This window comes from Petaurus breviceps, unplaced genomic scaffold, assembly GCF_028583685.1.
Source record: "Petaurus breviceps papuanus isolate PSGF00001 unplaced genomic scaffold, PetGlider_PUasm1.0 138, whole genome shotgun sequence".
NCBI lineage: Eukaryota > Metazoa > Chordata > Mammalia > Diprotodontia > Petauridae > Petaurus > Petaurus breviceps.
Window position 1 is genome coordinate 23,309,839 of NW_027185694.1, and position 19,162 is coordinate 23,329,000.

Below are 19,162 nucleotides of genomic sequence, written 5' to 3' on the forward strand. Positions count from 1 at the left end.
CCCAGCAGGTCAGATGATTTGAAGTGAGCTTCCCATGGCCATACAACTAGTGTCAGACCCAGGTCTCCTGACATCCGGGCTAGTGCTCTTTGTTTCAAAAAGAAAAAGTTGGTTACTTTGCACGCACCCCAACTCTTCTTTTGGACATGCCATCGGGCACGTCCGAAAGTGCATGCCTCATTCTGCAGCAGCAGGGAGCAAGGACCGTGGGCATTGCTGCAGGCCTGAAGCAGGGAGAATGCAGCATCCTCGGGAGGCCACGCGGGCGGGCTGAGCGCAGTCCTCATCGCAGAGCACCAGGGGGCGCTGCTTCAGTGCGCGGCGGCGGCGGCCGGGTCCGCTCTAGGCGCCAGCTCCCGGTGCTCTCTGGTGCGGTTTGGCGGGCCCGGCCGAAACTGAGGCGGAAGTGCGGGCTGAGGGGAGCCAGCGGCCGGCAGACCTCGGCCTCTGCTGGGACCATGAAGCGGGACGTACGGATCCTGCTGCTGGGCGAGGGTGAGTATGGCGGCGGGGAGCCGGGGTCCCGTCAGGCCGGGGCGCCCGCGGGCGGCAGGGGTGGGGGCGGGGGCAGCAAGGGCACCTGCCTTGACCTTGGGCGAGGGGCAGGGAGGGCGCGGCGCTGACCCGCCCCCTTCTCTCTCCCACCCCGCTTCTGTGCCTCCTCCTGCAGCCCAGGTGGGGAAGACCTCCCTGATCATGGCCCTGGTGGGTGAGGAGTTCCCCGAGGAGGTGAGTGCCACCCCCGCGCCCGCATGCCTGCCCCAACTTCACAGGGAGGGAAGCTGAGGCTGCGGAGCCGCTGGCCCCCGGGCACGTAAAGGCGGCAGAAGCGGGGCTGGGGCGTGGACGGCAGGCCCAGGCCGCTGGGCCCGGGGTGGGTAAGCTGTCCAGCAGCGGGACGGGCTCGGCGGTGGCTCCGCCCCGGGGGCGTGGTAGGGCCTGCCCGGGTCCCTTCTGACCTCAGGCTCTTCCATTCTGGGAGCCTGTGCACCCTCTGCTTCCTCGCCCGTGAAGAGAGAGGGAGCGCTAAGTGCCGGCCCCTTCGAGCCCCGTAACTTCTTTGTGAGGTCACTGGTGCAGCCAGACCCGGCAAGAGAGACGGGGAGGGGGGACGTGGTGGGCGCAGGCCTGCGGGAGGCGGCCCGAGCACGCCGCGGCCCCGTGCGGGTGGGCCGCACAGCCCTGGCCAGAATCGGAGCCAGCCTGGGGCCGGAGCCCAGGTCTTCGGGGCGGCCTGGCGGGACAAGGGCGGCCCTGGAACGGAGAGCCCGCATCATCACTCTGACTTCCCACGTGGTACCCGTGTACCCGTGTAGTGGCCCAGCCTCAGTTTCCTCCTCCGGGGGAGGAAGGCTTGGACCAGAGGTGGCCTCTCAGGCGCTGCTTTTGATGCCCAACCCTAATGTTCTCCTTTGCTTCTCGGCCTGCGTGTCTGGGATTAGCTTTGTGTGCAGAGTCCGGGATTAGCGCTTGTGTTCCTTGTACTTAAATCTGTGTCCTTTGAGGAGCTGCTCTGTGCTCATGGTAGCCAGGGCCGCTTCCAGGGATTACTGAGCAAGGAATGGCGGTTTGAGCCTTGAGCAGCTCTCTGTCAGCCTAGGAACCCTCCCACAGCCGTCTGCAAGAGGCTGTGCCCTCGGCTCCACGGGTGGCTGAAATAGTTGGGAAGTCTGCATTTCCATGCATTTGCATGTGGTTTGCATAGAACTACAGAAACTGCACCACCTGTTCTCGGGCAGTGAGATTGGGACTTCCCTAAAGGCTTTTTGATTTTCTTATTTTGTATTTCTGCCATCCTCTCAGCAGTTACTCACCATGAACTACTCTGTTTTAAGAGTGTGGAGAGAAAAAAGGAAAAAAAAGCAGGTAATGAGGACAACAGAGACTCCGGTTAGCCAGTAAGCCTTTATTAAGCACCTGCTACATGCCACATGCTAGGGTAGGCCTACACACCACAGGGTAGGCACTGGAAATACAAATACAAAAGTGAGACAGTCCCCACCCACAATGAACTTCATTCTACCAGAGATACACCATGTTTACAAATAAATACATAACATATACAAAAGTTATCTGCTGGGGCCTGGAAGGGTGACTAATGATTGAGAACTAAGAAAAGGCCTCTCTAAAATAGTGACTTTTGAACTGAGCTTTGAACAGACTAAAGATGTTCTGAGGGGGAGACAAGACTGAAAAGGTGTGAAGCTAAAATATTGTCTGTGGGACTAGCAAGCATGCTAGTTTAGCTGGATCATGAAATACATCATGGGGAGTAAAGTGTAATCACCTTAAAAAGGTTAGCTGGAGCCAGCTGGTGAAGAGTTTTAAATGTTTATCTCTAGGGAGACACTGAAGCTTCTGGAGCAGGGGAGTAGCTAAATTTGGAGAATGCTGTCTTGTAATGGGGGAGGGGAATCATTGTGGTCCAATGGAAAGGACACTGGCTTTGGAGTTCAAGGACCTGAATTTGAATCATGGCTCTGCCATTTCCTGCCAGTATGACCATAGGCAAATAATCACATCAACTCTTTGGAACTTTCCATATATATAAAATGAGGAGAGGGGAGGGAAAAGAGTGTTTAGGGATGGACTAGGTGATCTTTCAGGGCCTTTTTAGCTATAAGGCTCTAATTCTTTGAGCTCATGTGAGTGAAGTAAGATTTTTTTCCCTTTAGTTGAAGGATCATAATATGACATTAAAATGTTATTAGACTCCATCCCTTAAAAGGGATACTTGTAGGGGACTGATGCCAGTGTTATAGGGAAGCATCATCTCCAGCTTCCGGATGGCTTCCAGGTTGCCAGACCAGGTGACTGTCACCTTTTTTTGGTAATTTTTTTTTTTTTACCTCAGTGCTGACATTATTGAGGGAATTGATGAAAGCAATCGGCTAAGCTACTAAATATTTCTCATCATGTGTATCAGGGTTTCCCCTGAATCACAGGGGCAAAGGTACCAACTGGTCCCTGGAACAGTGGGTGCAGTTATCTGTGGGCAGTAATTGGTGTGTGAGAAAGGTTTTATGCTATTTAGCCTTGGGGTCTTCATACCTTAGGACTTTGGCCACACTCATGGACTAGCAGAAGTTGTAAGTGTTTGGTTTCTTTAATCTCTTATTGACATATCCCATCTCCTGCCTTTTGTGAACACTTGTTTTTTCTAAGGTTCCCCCTCGAGCTGAAGAGATCACAATTCCAGCTGATGTTACCCCTGAGAAGGTGCCCACTCACATTGTTGATTACTCAGGTAGGCCCCTTCCCCAGCATGGCCTTGAGCAAACACCCCAGCCCAAGTCTGCTCCCAGGAGCAGCCTCCTCAATGGAAATCACCCTACACACACACTGTCTTGAGTGCTTATCCAGGAATCAAGTAGAAGAGGATGGCTCAGAATTGGGTAATGGTGTCCTCTCGTTTCAGAGACGGAACAGACAGAGGAAGAACTGCAGGATGAGATCCATAAGGTGAGACTGAAATTAGGAACAGTGGGGTAAAATGGTAAACAGAGCCAAGGTGGTAGAATGTGGGGAAAAATCCCCAACAAAACAGGAATCTAGGAACCTGGTTCTTGTTATGACTCTGCCACTTACTTTCTGTTTGACCTTAGGTCTTTTATGATGTTTCCATTCATATTGTGAATAGGATCAGACTTAAGTGAACACTGAAGCCCCTTCTAGCCCTAACATTCTAAGATGCTAGGGTAGGAGCTTTATGTGATGCTGGGTAAACAAGGTCTTTATTCATAAAGGGTCTGTCTTTGGTGCCCTAATGCTCAGTCACACTGCCCATTAGAAACCTCTTCCAGGGGCAGCCAGGTAGCACAGTGAGTAAGAGCACCGGCCCCAGTGTTGGGGTAATCTGGTGATGGAATCTGGGCTCAGACACTTAGCACCCACCCAGAAACACCTGGCTGTGTAACCTTGAGCAAGTTACTTAACCCCAATTGCTTAGGGGCGGCCAGGTGGCTCAGTGAGTAAGCACCGTGGTGCTCCAGTGTCAGGATGACCTGGGGATCAAATTCGGGCTCAGATACTTAGCACCACACCCAGAAATAACTGGCTATGTAACCTTGAGCAAGTTACTTAACCCCGATTGCTTTAAAAATGATAATAATAAAAATTAAAATTAAAAAATTAAAAAAAAAAAGAAACATTTTCCATTGTATAAGAACCAGGAGTAAAATGCCAATCAGGGTAGTGGTCTCCACCTCTGAATTGAGCCTGGCAGGCATGGAATGTAGTGGCCTGAGGTGGAATAGGGAAAGAGAAAGACAGAATGATTTTGTAAGTACAAAGGTCTTCCTGTTCTAGGAGGAGCATTAGATGGCCTAGCTTCTAATATCTCCCCATTCCTGCTCTGGATCCTTTTTGCAGGCAAATGTGGTATGCATGGTATATGATGTTTCTGAGGATTCCACCATTGAGAAGGTAAGAGAGTAACTTTCACAGTCAAACGATTGCCTAGGACCTGTTACAGTTGCTGCTTTCTCTCAGAAACTGGTCCAAAATACTTAGCAGCCACAGTGCACAGAGACTGATAATGAGTGCTGTAGGGCAGGCTTGGGGAGGAGAAGTCCAAAAGAAACAAGACACAAGCCCCATCCTAGAGTTATGGAAAGTCTATGGAAGGAGTGACTGGAGTCACGTGTAGGGAGCTCTTTGGTTACTTGATTGCTAAGATTCTTTTATAGAAGCCTCATAAAAACAGCTGCCTCTCAATCATTTGTCACTGGGGCCAAGAAAACTTTGATGATTGGAATCTATAGAAAAATCATTAAATCTCATTTAAGCAATAATTTTAAATTCTTCTCTTGAATATTTTACTAAAGCCTACTAAAAGTAGACAGGTGTGCAGTTCTCCCTGTCCTTTACTCTTTGCCTTTCCCCTGTAGCTTTAAGAAGTTAAAAAGCAGTGAAATTTTTTAAGGCTAAGAAGAAGGAGAAAAGCCGTTATAACCCACACACTACGTAGCCCTGTATATATCTATAATATCCAGAGAATATTACAGAGCTGGTTGTAAGGACAAGAACGTTGCCAGTTTATATTTTATATTGCTTGCTGTCTTCTCTAGAAGGAATGCAGGCAGTGAATTTTATTTTCTTTGTCATATGGCATATATCATTTCTCATCTTGGAGGGGCAAGTGAGTGAATAAGGGGTAATTTTGCAAGTCTTTCCTCTTCTGGTGAACCTTGAGCATCTCCCTGAGTGGCCACCCTGTTCTCTTAAGGACAAACTGTATAAAGGAGAAAGCCCCTGACTAGTCAAAGGGCAAGGTCACTTGGATCCGTACCAAGAAGAATGTGGTCTAGTATTCCTGGGAGATTGAAGGCCTATAACCCAGGGTTGGATTCTTTGCAGGTTGCTCCCCGCAGTGGGAATTTGGAGTTAATGTATGGCTTTGCCCAGGACACAGCAGGATGGGCCTCAGTGGTCTGTTTGGCTCTCACTGGTATTGGCTCAAATGTGACCCTCATTATTAAATTTTCCCTGATTCACCTCAGCTGAAAGTAAATTTCCCCTCCATTTAACTTCCATGAAACTTACTGTACTTTCCACAAACAGCCTCATATTGTAGTTATTTGTGCAAGTCTCTCCAGTAAAGAGCCAGCATGCCATTGTGGAGAATAAGCTGGCCTCATGTCCTGCTTCTGACACATACTGCCTCTGAGATCCTAGGTAAAGCACTTAATCTCTAAGCTAGAGGTGTCAGACTCAAGGGCCACAATTCTCAGGAGTGGTGCCAGAATCAGATTAAAATGTAATTGGAGGGGCGGCCAGGTGGCTCAGCGAGTAAGAGCACCGGCTCCAGTGTCGGGATGACCTGGATCAAATCCGGGCTCAGATACTCAGCACCACACCCAGAAATAACTGGCCATGTAACCTTGAGCAAGTTACTTAACCCTGATTGCTTTAAAAAAAATGTAATTGGGAAATGTTTAACAAATTAAAAATACATTATAACACAGATAATGTTAATTTGTGGTTTTCTAAGTCATACAGCTACAGAGATCTGTTTCTGTTTGAGTTTGACACCATTGCTCTAGGGCGAGGCTGTAAACTTTGGAGGAGGTACTGCCCTGCATTAGTAGAGGGAGTTCCCTCGTCCAAGAATTCCCTGTTCCAGTAAAATCACAGGCTCAGTTTGTATCAGTCGCTTCTCTCTAGTACTAGAAAGAAAGTTTCACTGGGATAAGATCTGTCTTACTCATCTCTGTTTCCTCCCTACTGTTTCACATATGGTAGATGCTCAATAAATGGTTTTTTTTAATGTTGTTGGGGGGCTTCACTTTTCAGATCCGAACAAAGTGGATTCCATTGGTAAATGGGAGAACAGAAAAAGGGCCCAGGTAATAAGTATGATTTCTCTGCTTTTTTTCTTTTTTTCTTTTTGGAAAGGGGAAGATAGGGCAGTTGGGGTTGACTTGCCCAAGGTCACACGATGTGTGTGTGTGTGTGTGTGTGTGTGTGTGTGTGTGTGTGTGTGTGTGTGTGAAATGTCTGAGGCTGGATTTGAACTCACGTCCTCCTGACTTCAGGGCCAGCGCTCTATTCACTGTGCCACCTAGCTGCCCCCATATGATTTCTCTGAAATGGGTGAGAGGTGACTCTGATATGGCCTGTATTCCAACCACAGCCCTTTGTACCACTTGTACTTGGGTCAGACTTAATGCTTATCCACTGGACTCCAATCCTTCCCCTCTAAAAAGCTTCCATTTGTCATTATCTTCCCAGAATCCCTATCATTCTGGTGGGGAACAAGTCAGATCTACGCTCTGGGAGCTCCATGGAGACCATTCTGCCAATCATGAACCAGTTTTCTGAGATAGAGACCTGTGTAGAGGTGAGTAACAGACCAGGATGGCCCACAAAAGAGAAGTAGAAGTAAATGACCAAGGGTCATTTCAGCATAGCTTCTCCCTCTGGGAGATGTCTACTCCTCTTCTGAATGATTTGTTCCTAATTACTGCTTCTTAAACAGGGACCTATTGTGAAGGAATCTAGTGATTTAAAGAGAAATATATTAGGTCTGGGATTTTTTCCACCAGGTTTCCTCCACCTGATATATGTTAGCACTGTTGTAGGGCTATAAAGGATTCAGAAAAATCATGGTCTTTGCCTTTAGGAAGCTTGTAATCTAATTGAAGGATAAGACATACAAAGAAAACATAATGCAAGCAGCAAATGAGGTATGGAGCCAGGAAGAACTGTAGGAGTCGGGAATTCATTTCAATTCTGTTGGAAAAATGAGAGAAAAATCACCAGCTGGTGTGATCAGGAAAAGCTTCATGTAGGAAGAGGGGATTTGAACTGTGTGTTTATGAATGGATAGCATTAGGGCAAGTGGAAAGGAGAGAGAATGATATCCAGGTGGTGGAGAAGGAAATAATCCAAGTAACAAGAAGTTGGGGATGATGCAAGATATTTTGGAGGGAAGTTGAATAATTTGCTTCACTAGAGAAATTCTCTGTGGGGGAGTAGTAGGAAGTAAGACTAAGAAAGGAGATTGGAGCCAGCTTATGGAGAGATTTAAAATGCCAGGCCAAAGAGTTCAAACTTTCTCCTTGGCAGTGGGGAGTAATCCAAGGTCATCCTTTCATGTATTCAATATGCTTCCGCCCTGCCGTGGCTTAGAATCAGATGAATTATTCCAGTCTGCAGGGCAGGGCAGAGGAGAACACTCTTAAGGAAAGCTGTGTCTTACCGCTAACAAAAATACTAATGTAGTAGTTCTACATTACTATTAGTTTTGTTCTTGACTGTTATCACTGATTTGCTTCCTCCTGACCCTAGGTCCATCTTCTAGAATCTTGAGGAATAGACGTCTCTCACTCATGTCCTATTTTTTGTGTTTCTCCTAGTGTTCTGCCAAGAACTTGAAAAACATCTCAGAATTGTTCTATTATGCTCAAAAGGCAGTTTTACATCCTACAGCCCCTTTGTATGATCCAGAGGAGAAACAGGTAAGAATGTGGGGTATCTATGTGAAGATGGAGGCCTACTTGGGTTTGGCTTCCACTTTGAAGCCAAAAATGTCTGAATCCTGACCACTGAATATTCCCCTGCCAATTCTTTTAATATTTCTTTTTCCATTGTTAGTTTTCAAGCCTGATTCAGGAAAGGCAGCTTATATTGCTATAGAGTCCTTTAATTGGAGAATCATAGCATGGCAGAGTAGAAAGGATCTTAGTGATCACTTTGTCTAATCGGCTTATTTTTCAGTTGAGGAAACAGACCTAGAGAGAGGAAGAGACATGCCTAAGGTCACACCGTGAGCTGGTAGCATAGCATAGTACCATAGTAACCCAGATCCGCTTATTGTAATGTTCAGTACTTTTTCTAGTTGGCCTTTTGGCCAATTTTAACTTGGTTTAACTTGGACCAAAAAAGCTCAAGACTGAGACCTCCAAGCTAAAGGTACCCGTAGGGCTCTGGGACTCCCAAGGGTGCGACTTTTTTGGCACCCAGCACACAGCATTGATTCATATTGGACACTTTTGGGGTCCATGTTTTGTGTATTTCACTTGTATCCTTTCAGCAAACATGGTATTTGGTGGTACAGGCCACAGATGCTATCCAGGGGAACACAGCCAATTCTGAAACGTTTGTACCAGTGGGGGACAATGGAACCATATGTTATTGCAGGCATATACTCTTCAGACCTGGTTTTAACCTGAAATTCAGCTTCTTTCCCTTCCCATCTCATGCCTGACCTGCTCCCAGAACAGAATGGATGGTTATATCCCCCTTCTTTTTTGCACCATTTGCTCTTGGTTAAGAGTGATAAAGAATGGAATGATGGGAGCAGGGGGAAGAAACACTGACTGGCTAATGGGAAATAGAGGAGAAAATTACCTTACCTAATTCTCTTTCCCAAGTCCCTCCGTTTCCAGGGATATTAGGCTTCTTTGTGGTTTACAGATTGTCTTCATGTGACTTTACTAGGTGAACAGGTTTCAGTTTGTTTCCTTACAGCTAAGGCCAGCTTGTGCCCGAGCCCTCACCCGAATCTTCAGACTCTCTGACCAGGACAACAACCAGGTGCTGAGTGATGATGAGCTCAATTACTTTCAGGTGAGTGCGCAAGGATAGTGATTGCTGTAGCAGGGACTTACTGCCATATTAGAAACATCTCCTTGAGCATTTTGGCATTTTCCATGTCGTACTCCTACCCTGTCACATTCCATTGGAATAAACCCTACCAGTTCTTTTTTCTTATGGGTTTACAACCAATCCTCTGATAGAAGCTCAGAGCTGTGTCTGGCTAGGTATGTGCATGACTTTCCATGCAGCAATTGGGCTGAAGAACCTTGCCTTCTCCACTTTCTTTATCTAACATCTGTATTTTTCTTGGGATCAGAAATCATGCTTTGGAAATCCTTTGGCCCCCCAAGCCCTAGAGGACGTGAAGATGGTGGTGTGTAAGAACACGACAGATGGCGTGAAGGATGATGGGCTGAGCTTGGATGGTAATTTTTTACCTGTATGCATGTTTCCCTTCACTTCCTGTTGAGGGAACTTCCCATCAGGTTGTCTATACCAGAAACTCACACAGACAGGGAGGTGGCATCACTGCCTTGTTCTGTTGCCAGATTCTGCTTTGAGTTCCAGGACAGTCAAGACAGAGCTCTCTTCCTATCCTGGATGCTTCTCGTTATTTTAATGAGGTCTCCAAAAAGTTAGATGACTTGCCCAGGGTCACAGTGAGTGAGAAATTAGACTGGGATGGATTCCATTCCCCCTGGTCCAGTGTATCGTTTGATCCATTCAGCCAGATCAAGGGGGCTTGTCTCATCCTTGAGTTCAGGAGGCTTGATGATGAATCTGAAAGGGCTCTCTAGATATATATGGCCATGACTGCTGTCTCCACTTCTCTCACAGGTTTCCTCTTCCTGAACACCCTCTTCATTCAGAGGGGTCGTCACGAGACCACCTGGACCATCCTGCGCCGCTTTGGCTATGATGATGAGCTGGAGCTGACCCATGACTATCTCCACCCACTGTATGTGACACTCTGAGGTCTGAAGGGGAAGGAGCTAGAGAACCTTGCTAAGCACTGGTTTCCCTAAGGAGCCAGGCTCTCTGCCTCCCTGCTTAACCTGAGGGCTGTTGTGGATCACCGTGCTTGGAGTTAACGGGTGGATCTGATAGCCCTGCTCACCCCTTCTGTACCAGGAATGCCATAGCCAAGAGCAGAGAAGGCAGTGTTCGCTGGGGCCATCTCAGCCACTGTGTGTCAAAAGGGCGAGTTGTAGTTGGGGCCATAGAGCTGACAGCCAGACAGAACCATGTTTTCCAAACAGAACTGCAGATCTGAACACCATCTTACGCATGCAGCCCATCTGGTGCAATAATCGACCTGCTTCTTAGTCAAGTTAGGGTTTGCTGCTGTTATTCCCCAGCCATCTTAGCTCGGTGCCAAGGACAATAGGTTTCCTATCATCGGGAAGAAAAATCATTGTAACCCAGGCTACTTCCCACAGCTATTTCTGATTTGGAGATTTCCAGGTTGTGACCTTTGTAGGAAGGAGAGGGCAGGAGCATGCTAAGTTTCTGTTCCTATGTGTGACCTGCATTCCAGAAGCATTGCCTCAGAGGTAGACAGTTAAAAGGCCATGTACTGCAGTAGCAGCGACACTATGGGATGATCAGCCATGATTGCCTCAGCTCCTCTCAGCAGCACAATAAAGACTCATATTGGAAAATGTTATCTGTATCCTGATAGGGAATTGATGGAGTCTGAGAGTAGATCAAAGCATTGTTGTCACTTTTTTTGTGGTTTTTCCCTTTTGTTCTGTTCTTTCACAACATGACCAATGTGGAAATATGTTTGCATGATTGTACATGTATAACCTATATCAGATTGTTTGCTGTCTTGGGGAGGGGCAATGGGAGGGAGAAAAAATTTGGAGCTCAAAATTTTATTTAAAAAAGTCAATGTTGAAAAATATCTTTACATGTAATTGGGAAAAGTAAAATTCTATTTCCAAAAAAAAAATTGGGAAAAATTTAACAAAATAAATAAAAATACAATAGAATATTTTTAAAAAGAGGCTATGTACTGAGTTCAAATTTATTAACTGGGCAGATGGTAACTGCCCTCCTGTAGGGATTATAACTCCGGCAAGCAATGCAGCAATGCCCCTGGAATGCTGGCCACAGTGAGCTTGTACTCTCCCTGGCCAGGCATCTTTTATTGAGTTCCTACTTCTAGTGGTTTTAGAGAAGAATGGTTTACAAAAGATTAAACTTAATTCCTTTAGTTCAAATGGATCTAGGTCAGGAATAACTTGTATGTGGCTATTTGGATGAGAAATCTCTCTGGTTAGGTTAGCATCATGTTCTGAGTAAGCCATTTGTTAATATTGGTTAGCTAGGGCTGAGCTATGACCAGTGGAAGCTAGAACTTGGGAGTAGTCCCCAGTCAGCCCCATCTCACCACCCCACACCCACCCTAACAGTTTTCCTTCTCCGCCTCCAGGATCCGTGTTCCTCCTGGCTGTACTACTGAGCTCAATCACTTTGGTTACCAGTTTTTGCAAAAGATGTTTGAGAAGCATGACAAGGTGAGAATAAGAACATACTCCAAATTCACCCTGGACAACCAGTTATTCTTTTTACTAGGGCTTGCATGCCTCTCTGCAGTCTTTCCCACATTCCTTTGTTTATACCCATCTAAAAACTATAAACACGTTCCCCTGCCCTATTCTACCTCCCCAACCTTGATGTAGCCACAGCTGTGCCATCATAGCTGCACTGGACCACCCTTTCCAAGGTGGTCACTTGAGACACTTCTGTGTTTCCAGGACCAAGATGGAGCCCTCTCCCCTTCTGAGCTTCAGAGCTTCTTTAGCCCATTCCCATCTCTGCCTTGGGGCCCTGAACTCTACAATACAGTATGCACCAATGATAAAGGCCTGCTTTCCCTGCATGGATTCCTCTGCCAGTGGACGTAAGCGTAGTCCCTCTCCATCCCCCTTAACACATGTTCACTCTAGACTTCACTTGCCTTTCCCTTGTTCCTCATAACTGGCTGCATTCTCTTTTCTTGCTCCCCTAGATTAGTGACCTACCTGAACATCCAGCACTGCCTGGAGCACCTTGGTTACCTGGGTTACCCTATCCTGTGTGAGCAAGACTCTCAGACACATGCCATCACAGGTAGGAAGACTTTCTTCAGTTCCCATGGAGTGTGAGGGATCCTTAGAGACCTTCATGATCACTGTGTCATATGTTTTCCCTGCTAAAGTCACCCGAGAGAAGAAGATGGACCTGGAAAAGGGACAGACACAGAGGAATGTCTTCCTTTGTAAAGTGATTGGTGCCCGAGGCGTAGGCAAATCAGCATTCCTACAGGCCTTCCTTGGGAAGAACTTAGAGGTGAGTTTGTCCCACTTCCCATTGTGTGTATATAGATCTATCTGTCTCACGGTCTCATTCTGTAGCTCATGGTTAGTGAAGCCCCTGTGTCTTGTACTGTCTCATCCCCAAGGGAGGAAACAGGTCCTGCTGGGGATGGAGGGAGAGGAATCTTTTGGGTATGTGCTTCATCACTTTGATATCCTGTTCACCCATGCCTGCCTTGGTTGCAGGCCCTCAGGGAGCACCCAGGAGGACAATCCTTCCATGTCATCAACACAGTGCAAGTCAACGGGCAGGAGAAATATTTAATAGTAAGTCTGGGGTCTTTCAGAAGTGGTGGCAGCTCAGGGAAGGGTCTTTCTGCCTTTTTTTTTTTTTTAGATGGGGGAAGGCAGGGCACTTGGGATTAAGTGACTTGCCCAAGGTCACATGGTTATTAGTAAGTGTTGTCAAGTGTCTGAGGCCGGATTTGAGCTCAGGTCCTTTTGACTCCAGGGCTGGTGCTCTGTTCACTGTGCCTCCTAGCTGCCCCAGGAATGGTCTTTCATCTCTGCAAATAAGCACACAAGTCTGCCAGGAGATGGAATTGTGATTCCTTTGGACAGTTCTAAGAGGGGGAGACATGGCCACTGAATAGTTCTCTCTGAGCCAGAAACAAGGACAACCTACCATCTCATGCCTGCTTTTGGGTTTGAGGTGCCATTCCCTCGCGTTCCATGGCCATGGTATAATTTCTTCACTTTGGAGTGTTTGCATTTGAAAATACATGAAGCACTTTTGCATATTTCTGAGGACTTTTCTCTCCTTGAGGAAGTTTAGGGGTTACTGCTCTGGTAGCCAATTCAGGTAGGGAAACTGCTTCCTAAGAAGTAGAGTTTTCTAGAAAGCCTGGATTCGTATTATTTTTGCATAGTCTTCATCTGTCATGATAGTTTGGGTATCCGTTGTGCATCCAGATATCACTTTTTAACTAAAGACCCAAATAGAGGTAACAAGGCACTTGACCATGCTCAAAGGCAAGGGTGACCAAGTGAGAATTTGAACTAGTAGCTCCAGGCTTATCTCCTCAACTGAGGAACTCTGGGATGTAGGTAGTTAGTGCCAAGGCAGCTGTGGGAAGCCTTCTTTCCTGGCCCTGGCCTGATAGGGAAGTGACCTGCAGCTCATTGGACTGTGGCCTGCTGAGAACTGACTCAGTGCTCCCTGCCTTTGTTGTCTCCCTGTCCCTCAGCTGTTTGAGGCAGAAGCAGACACACAATTCACTACAGCATCCAGTGCAGCCTGTGATGTCGCCTGCTTGATGTTTGCTGTGAATGACCCTAAATCCTTCACCTACTGCGCCAGTATTTATAAGGCAAGTTACTCATTTGCCCCAGATCCTTTTCTTAGAAAGAAAAGGCCACAGGGCTTGCTGTTCAGACCAATACTAAGCTTGGTATGGGGAGAGCGTGGGCCTGCTCATGGCAGGGTGCCCACCCATCAGAGTTGTAGGCATTTCTTCAATGCCTGGTCATCCGCCAAATAAGGTACACTTCTCCTGGAAACCTTGGTGTTCCAGGATCCTCCTCCCTAGTGGGCTGGTAAGCATAGCCTTCACGCTGTGACCTGAGCTCTCTTTTTTTCTGTAGCAATACTATATGGATGGACAGATACCCTGCCTCTTTGTTGCTTCCAAGTCTGATCTGCCAGAAGTGATCCCACCACGAGGGATGTCCCCGGCTGAGTTCTGCTACAGGCACCATCTCCCTGCACCATGCTATTTCACCAGCAGCGGTCCCAGTGCTCCAAGCACCACTGTTTTCACCCGGCTGGCAACTTTGGCCACTTTCCCGTGGGTACCATGGCCAGTACTCTGACCAAACAGTTGTTATTTTGAACAAAAAGATTCAGACTTCAGTGTCCTTGGGCTCCAGTAGGAGAGTTAGCCTCTTGAGGCTTTCTCAGGGAATCTGATGGGATTGCCCCTTGAAGAAGGGATAAGAAAGAGATGGAACAAGCATTTATTAAACGCTTACTATAGGCCAGGGTTTATAAGAGGGAAACGATAATATTTTACATTTGTACATCACTTTTCAGGGAACTTTTACGTCTGTTTGGTTATTGATACTCAACCCTATGAGGTGGGCGGGGTAGGGATCATTAACCCCCTATGGATGATGAAAGTGAGGCTCAGAGACTTGCTCAGTTACAGGAGTGACAGAGACTCCAATCCCAGTGTTCTAACACCTAGGTTAGTGTTTTTCTCACTGTGTAATGTAAGTGACCTATGCTACTCAGAGAAAACTCCAGCATTTCAAAGACCTGGGAACCTGTTATGGGGGGTTTCAGCACTTTTTCCCTTACCCATTTTTATTCAGTCAGTTTGAAGAAGGTTAAAACATAGCCATTGGTATTTCTGCAGCACTTTCATTCCCCTTAGAGTGAATCATGAAAAAAATCAACTCTTGTCTTCCTCACCATCCTGCTTGGGGACATAAGACCCCCATTCTGAGGCAGACTATTCTGCCCTCTGGTCACCTTTCACTGACAGTGGCACCAAGGGAGAGTTTAGAAGAAAACCTTCTTGCTTATTCTAAGATGCTGGTGTCAGGTTAGAAATATGCCATAAACATCCCTCAAAGCAAAAAAGAATGGAATACCTGTGATTTGAGTATTACCAGGGCGTGTCTGTAAATTTTTTTTATAAAAGGCTCTTAGCCCCATGCTAAATGCTGGTAGGAAGTTCAAAAACCCTTAGGTGCTTCCTCTGCCAACCAGTCCTGGGTTCTGGGTAAAGAATGTGGGCAGTCATTCTTGCAAATAAGGAAATTTTTTTCCAAGGTTTTCATCAGTGTTTGAGTTAAGAGCTTTGGGATTTTCCTATGTTCATTTGGCTGGAATCACTCTTTTTTTTAGAAATGAGAATGACTGAAGAAAGACTGCTTGTGGGGGAGGATGATAGTGCCCAAGGGAAAGCACTGGGAGAATGAGTTTGGGCTCCTTCACCAAATGTCTGTGTGTCCTCCTTTCCTGCAGGCACTTGAGCGATTTAGAGCTCCGAACGGCCTCCTTTTGGCTCCGGGTGACATTGGGGGCCACCGTGGCTGCAGTCCTTGGATTCACCCTTTACAAGACCCTGGTGAAGAACAAGTAAGGGGAGGGTCTAGGTCACACCAGACACTTGCTATAGTTGGCTCCTCCTCAGCATCCTGCCAGGGCAGATCAGGGCTGCCCATATCCTGGAGGAACACTCCCTGATGAGCTCTGCTGCCTCTGCCTCAGAGCCCCTTCTATAGCCTCGACTGATATTCCATGATGCACCCTCTCCTCACCCTACTGTCTCTTCTAAACTTGGTGTTCCCAATCTCAGGGCCCTTGGGAGGGGCTGAAGAAGCAGACAGACCTCCTTCAGATCATAGTTTGTATTTTTGGAGTTTTTACAGTGTTCAGGCTCAGTCACCTAATCTCAGTCACCATCTATCTCTCTGAAAGGAGATTTGGGGCTGGCTTTGAGAGGTGGGACATCTCTACCTTCCCTGCGTGATTCTAGGGTAGCAGGTGTGCAGGGAGGGGAACCTCAAAGCCCCAGAGGAAGCCCACAGTGGTCAGCAGGAAGGTGATTCCTCCTGACCCCAGCTTTCAGCCTGATTTACAATGGGGAGAGTTGACACCCAGGGAGACTGCAGAAATACAGCCTGCAGGATTCTCAGCTGTGCAGATCTCCCTCCATTAGTCACAAATTGTGCTGCAGTCCGTGCTTACTCATTTGTATCTGACACAATGATTCCCAAAGTAGTATCTCTTGCAATGTTCTGGGCCATATCTCTTCTTCTTCCCTCGCGCACTTAGATGTTCCTGAATCTCTATCTTCCTTCTCCCAGCCTTGTGCCCTTGGCCCCTCTCCTGGGTTGCAGAGTACCACATACTCTGCTCGAAGGGTTTGTGCCGTGTTGGCATCATAGGAAAGGTGAATTCCAAAAGAGCCAATGGTGGGGATGCATATGACCTCAAACCTGGAATTCTCCTTAGCTAACCTCCAACTCTGGGTCATCTCCTCCTTCCTTTCCTCACCAGGCTTGGGGCTCTGTGGCTTCCTGAGCTTTGTATGCTGAAGCTCATGGGTCTGGGAATGGGGATAGAGTCAGGAGACAGCCCCTGGAGTGAGGGAGGCCATTAAGGATTTTTCTACCATGAGTGACCCAGATTTATTTTGGACTAATGAAATAATTATCCTTTGTTCACCACTTCAGTATGTGTACACATTAGGGCATGAAGAAAAAGTAATTTTGTTTCCTGTTTGAACTGGAAATTTTATCTTTTCTATTACTGAGACCTCACACTTTGAAAAATGTCTTTTTATGTACGCCTGAAACATCTCTTCATCCTCAGTTTAGCATGGGCTGGAATCCATGCCCCCCCCCCCCTTCCTGTATCCCTTTCCATGAAGGCATATTTCTTGGAAAATGCTCCCCAAGGAGCGATCTGCCCATTGCATCCATGTTTGTCGTCCGTCCTTTCCCTGTTGGCACTCAATGCTGCATCTGGCTCCTGAATCCAAGGCAGGGGTAGGAATCAGCCAGTTAAGCAGGGAGGAAGCACTTGAACCTTTCAAGTACACTCAGGGTAGGGCAGTTTACGTTGTGCTGTTGCAATAGTGTTATGTAAACTACCTTTTAATGCAGTCATCTATTTTTAAAAAGGATCTATTTTAGAGCCACAGCCTAGATACATTCCAGACCTGGTTCTTTGTATCTGGGCCAGTGTTGTGTGCTTGGTGCACTGACATCAAGGGTCTGTGTTCATCCTTTAGTTTACTTTAAAGGGGAGGGAGGCTTCATGTATTTAAAATAGGGATTTTCCATTTGAGGCTGAGGGAGCTATGACTTTTCCTTTATTAGCGGAAGAAAGGGGGTGCTCTTAAGCTTCTCCACCCCCTGGATTCCAAGCAGAGGCACAAGGATAGAGCAGAGGAAGGGTGTGTTCACGGTCCTGTTCAGCTGGGATCTTCGTCCTGGGGTTGGCACTGTGTGGCTTAAAGAGCCACTGTGGCCTAGCTTCATCTCCTAAAGAAAGAGCCACTGAACGATTGCTCTTGAGGTTGTGTCCTCAGGCCGTTTCTAGGCAGAGACTGGACCTACTCAGCCCAAGACAATACAGGGCAAAAGCCACAGTGTCCTAGAAGAGAACTAACTTGGGATGAATGTCCATCTTCTCTTTGGGATGTGGTTTTCATTGTTGAAGGGGCAGGAAAAGACACCGACCTCGTGACTTTTGAGAAGTGGGCTTCTGGTTCCCCATGTCCCGATTTCCAACTCGGGAACAGATTGCTCGAGAGCCAGTGCCCCAGCCACTCTGTATTCCCATTCTTAGACACATATGAGAGGAAGTTGGCATTTTCATAGTAGTGAGGGGCCTCAGTTTGTTTTTGGGTGTGGGAAAGAATTCTACTCCTATCAGGAGGCCCTGCTGGTTACCAGCCTTCACTACCTTCACTAGTAGGCTTTGGGTTAACAGAATTCTCTCGGCTCCAGCATGACTCTGGAGAATCTAGCCAAGGGCCTCAGCCTGGGATATATCCTTTTATCGCTGACTGTTCTCCATGCTGCTCTAACATCATTTGGACCAGTGTCTGCTGCCAGTGCTGCTCCCATCCAGCCCAGGAGGAACAAAGTCTGGGTTGGGACACTAAGAAATGCCACTTCTCACCTGCTCTTTGAGTATCATGATCATTGTCCAAAGCCATATAATTTTATGATGTGATAAACACTTTTCAATAAAAATAAGTGTGCACACTAGGACTGGGTTTGATCTGCCTATGTTAATCAGCTGTTGTAAAGACCACTGTCCATGGCTGGGCGGCTAGGTGGCGCAGTGAGTAAAGCGCCAACCCCGGGAGTCAGGAGGACCCGAGTTCAGTTCTGACCTCACACACAGTACCCACACAAAAAAACTAGCCGTGTGACCTTGGGCAAGTTACTTAACCCCAATTGCACTCCAAAAGGCAAAAAAAAAAAAAAAGACCACTGTCCACTTGGCTGCCCAGAGCTCCAAAAGAAAGATCACAATTCAAAGGGAAGAAAATGTACCATTTCTCATCAATGTTTTCTGTCCATGGCTTAAAAGTGTCCTTCATACCTCTAAACTAATGCATGGTTTTAGAGGCCCTGTTGGCTTCTCTTGCATCTTGCACCTAACACCTCCTAGGTGACACAGTGAACAGAGCACCAGCCCTGGGGTCAGAAGGACCTGAGTTCAAATACGGCCTCAGACTTGTGTTAAACTTATTAGCCATGTGACCTTGGGCAAGTCACTTAATCCCAATTGCCCTCCCTCCCCCCCCCCAAAAAAAAAAGCAAGGAAAAAAACCAGTGGTTTCTACTGTTGCCTGAGCACTGCTGCTGATGGTGAGCATATATGTAGTGGAACTCCTCTGCCAGTCAATGCCCCCTTCTAGTGAGGCAGCCCAGACTACTGGAGGAAGAAGTCTGGTCTGAGTCGGGACACCTGGATTCTATCGATGTGACCTTTAATAAGTCACATCATCTCTAGGGATTAGTTTTTCCATTTGTAAAGTGGATGATAACATTTACCTCATAGGGATGTGAACATCAGATAGTGAAAATATGGCAGGTTCTAAGAAAAGCACTGAAAATAAAGGGCATGTAAAAGAGAAGGTTTCTGTTGATTCTGGCCCCATACGCTAGCGTAAGGAACATCTCCCACTTTGTCCCAGGCTTGGCAAGCTCTTTCAACCTCTGTGTCTGCTTGCTTCCCTCTCCCCTCCTTGTATGCTGCTGAGGGAAGCTTTAGGGAGAAAAGCCAC

The 19,162-nt window shown here is 47.0% G+C and overlaps 1 protein-coding gene across 4 annotated transcripts; it reads left to right on the forward strand.

Annotated features, from left to right (window-relative positions):
• The first annotated feature begins 335 nt into the window (after positions 1–335).
• Positions 336–18,134, forward strand: RHOT2 (ras homolog family member T2). 4 transcript variants are annotated; one of them, XM_069108088.1, is made up of 19 exons: positions 336–495; positions 671–729; positions 3,166–3,247; positions 3,419–3,462; positions 4,372–4,425; positions 6,295–6,347; positions 6,733–6,841; positions 7,860–7,961; positions 8,959–9,072; positions 9,359–9,467; positions 9,880–10,000; positions 11,480–11,564; positions 11,805–11,950; positions 12,059–12,159; positions 12,248–12,378; positions 12,591–12,671; positions 13,592–13,714; positions 13,989–14,191; positions 15,376–18,134. In XM_069108088.1, exons 1-19 carry the CDS (start codon positions 459–461, stop codon positions 15,491–15,493), a joined length of 1,872 nt encoding a protein of 623 aa, XP_068964189.1. In that variant the 5' UTR covers positions 336–458; the 3' UTR covers positions 15,494–18,134. The 4 variants fall into 4 exon arrangements, with proteins under 4 accessions (XP_068964189.1, XP_068964192.1, XP_068964200.1 ...); XM_069108091.1 differs by having other exon boundaries at positions 338–495; positions 8,974–9,072; XM_069108099.1 differs by lacking the exon at positions 671–729 and having other exon boundaries at positions 363–495; positions 4,309–4,425.
• Positions 18,135–19,162: the final 1,028 nt, after the last annotated feature.

What these genes read in the sequence shown, in the direction of transcription:
- RHOT2 (XM_069108088.1), top strand. Translation starts at nt 459, where the DNA reads ATGAAGCGGGACGTACGGATCCTGCTGCTGGGCGAGG. An exon ending in AGATAGAGACCTGTGTAGAG is followed by an intron (nt 6,842 to 7,859) that starts GTGAGTAACAGA and finishes TGTTTCTCCTAG; the next exon opens with TGTTCTGCCAAGAACTTGAA. An exon ending in TCCTTGGGAAGAACTTAGAG is followed by an intron (nt 12,379 to 12,590) that starts GTGAGTTTGTCC and finishes CCTTGGTTGCAG; the next exon opens with GCCCTCAGGGAGCACCCAGG.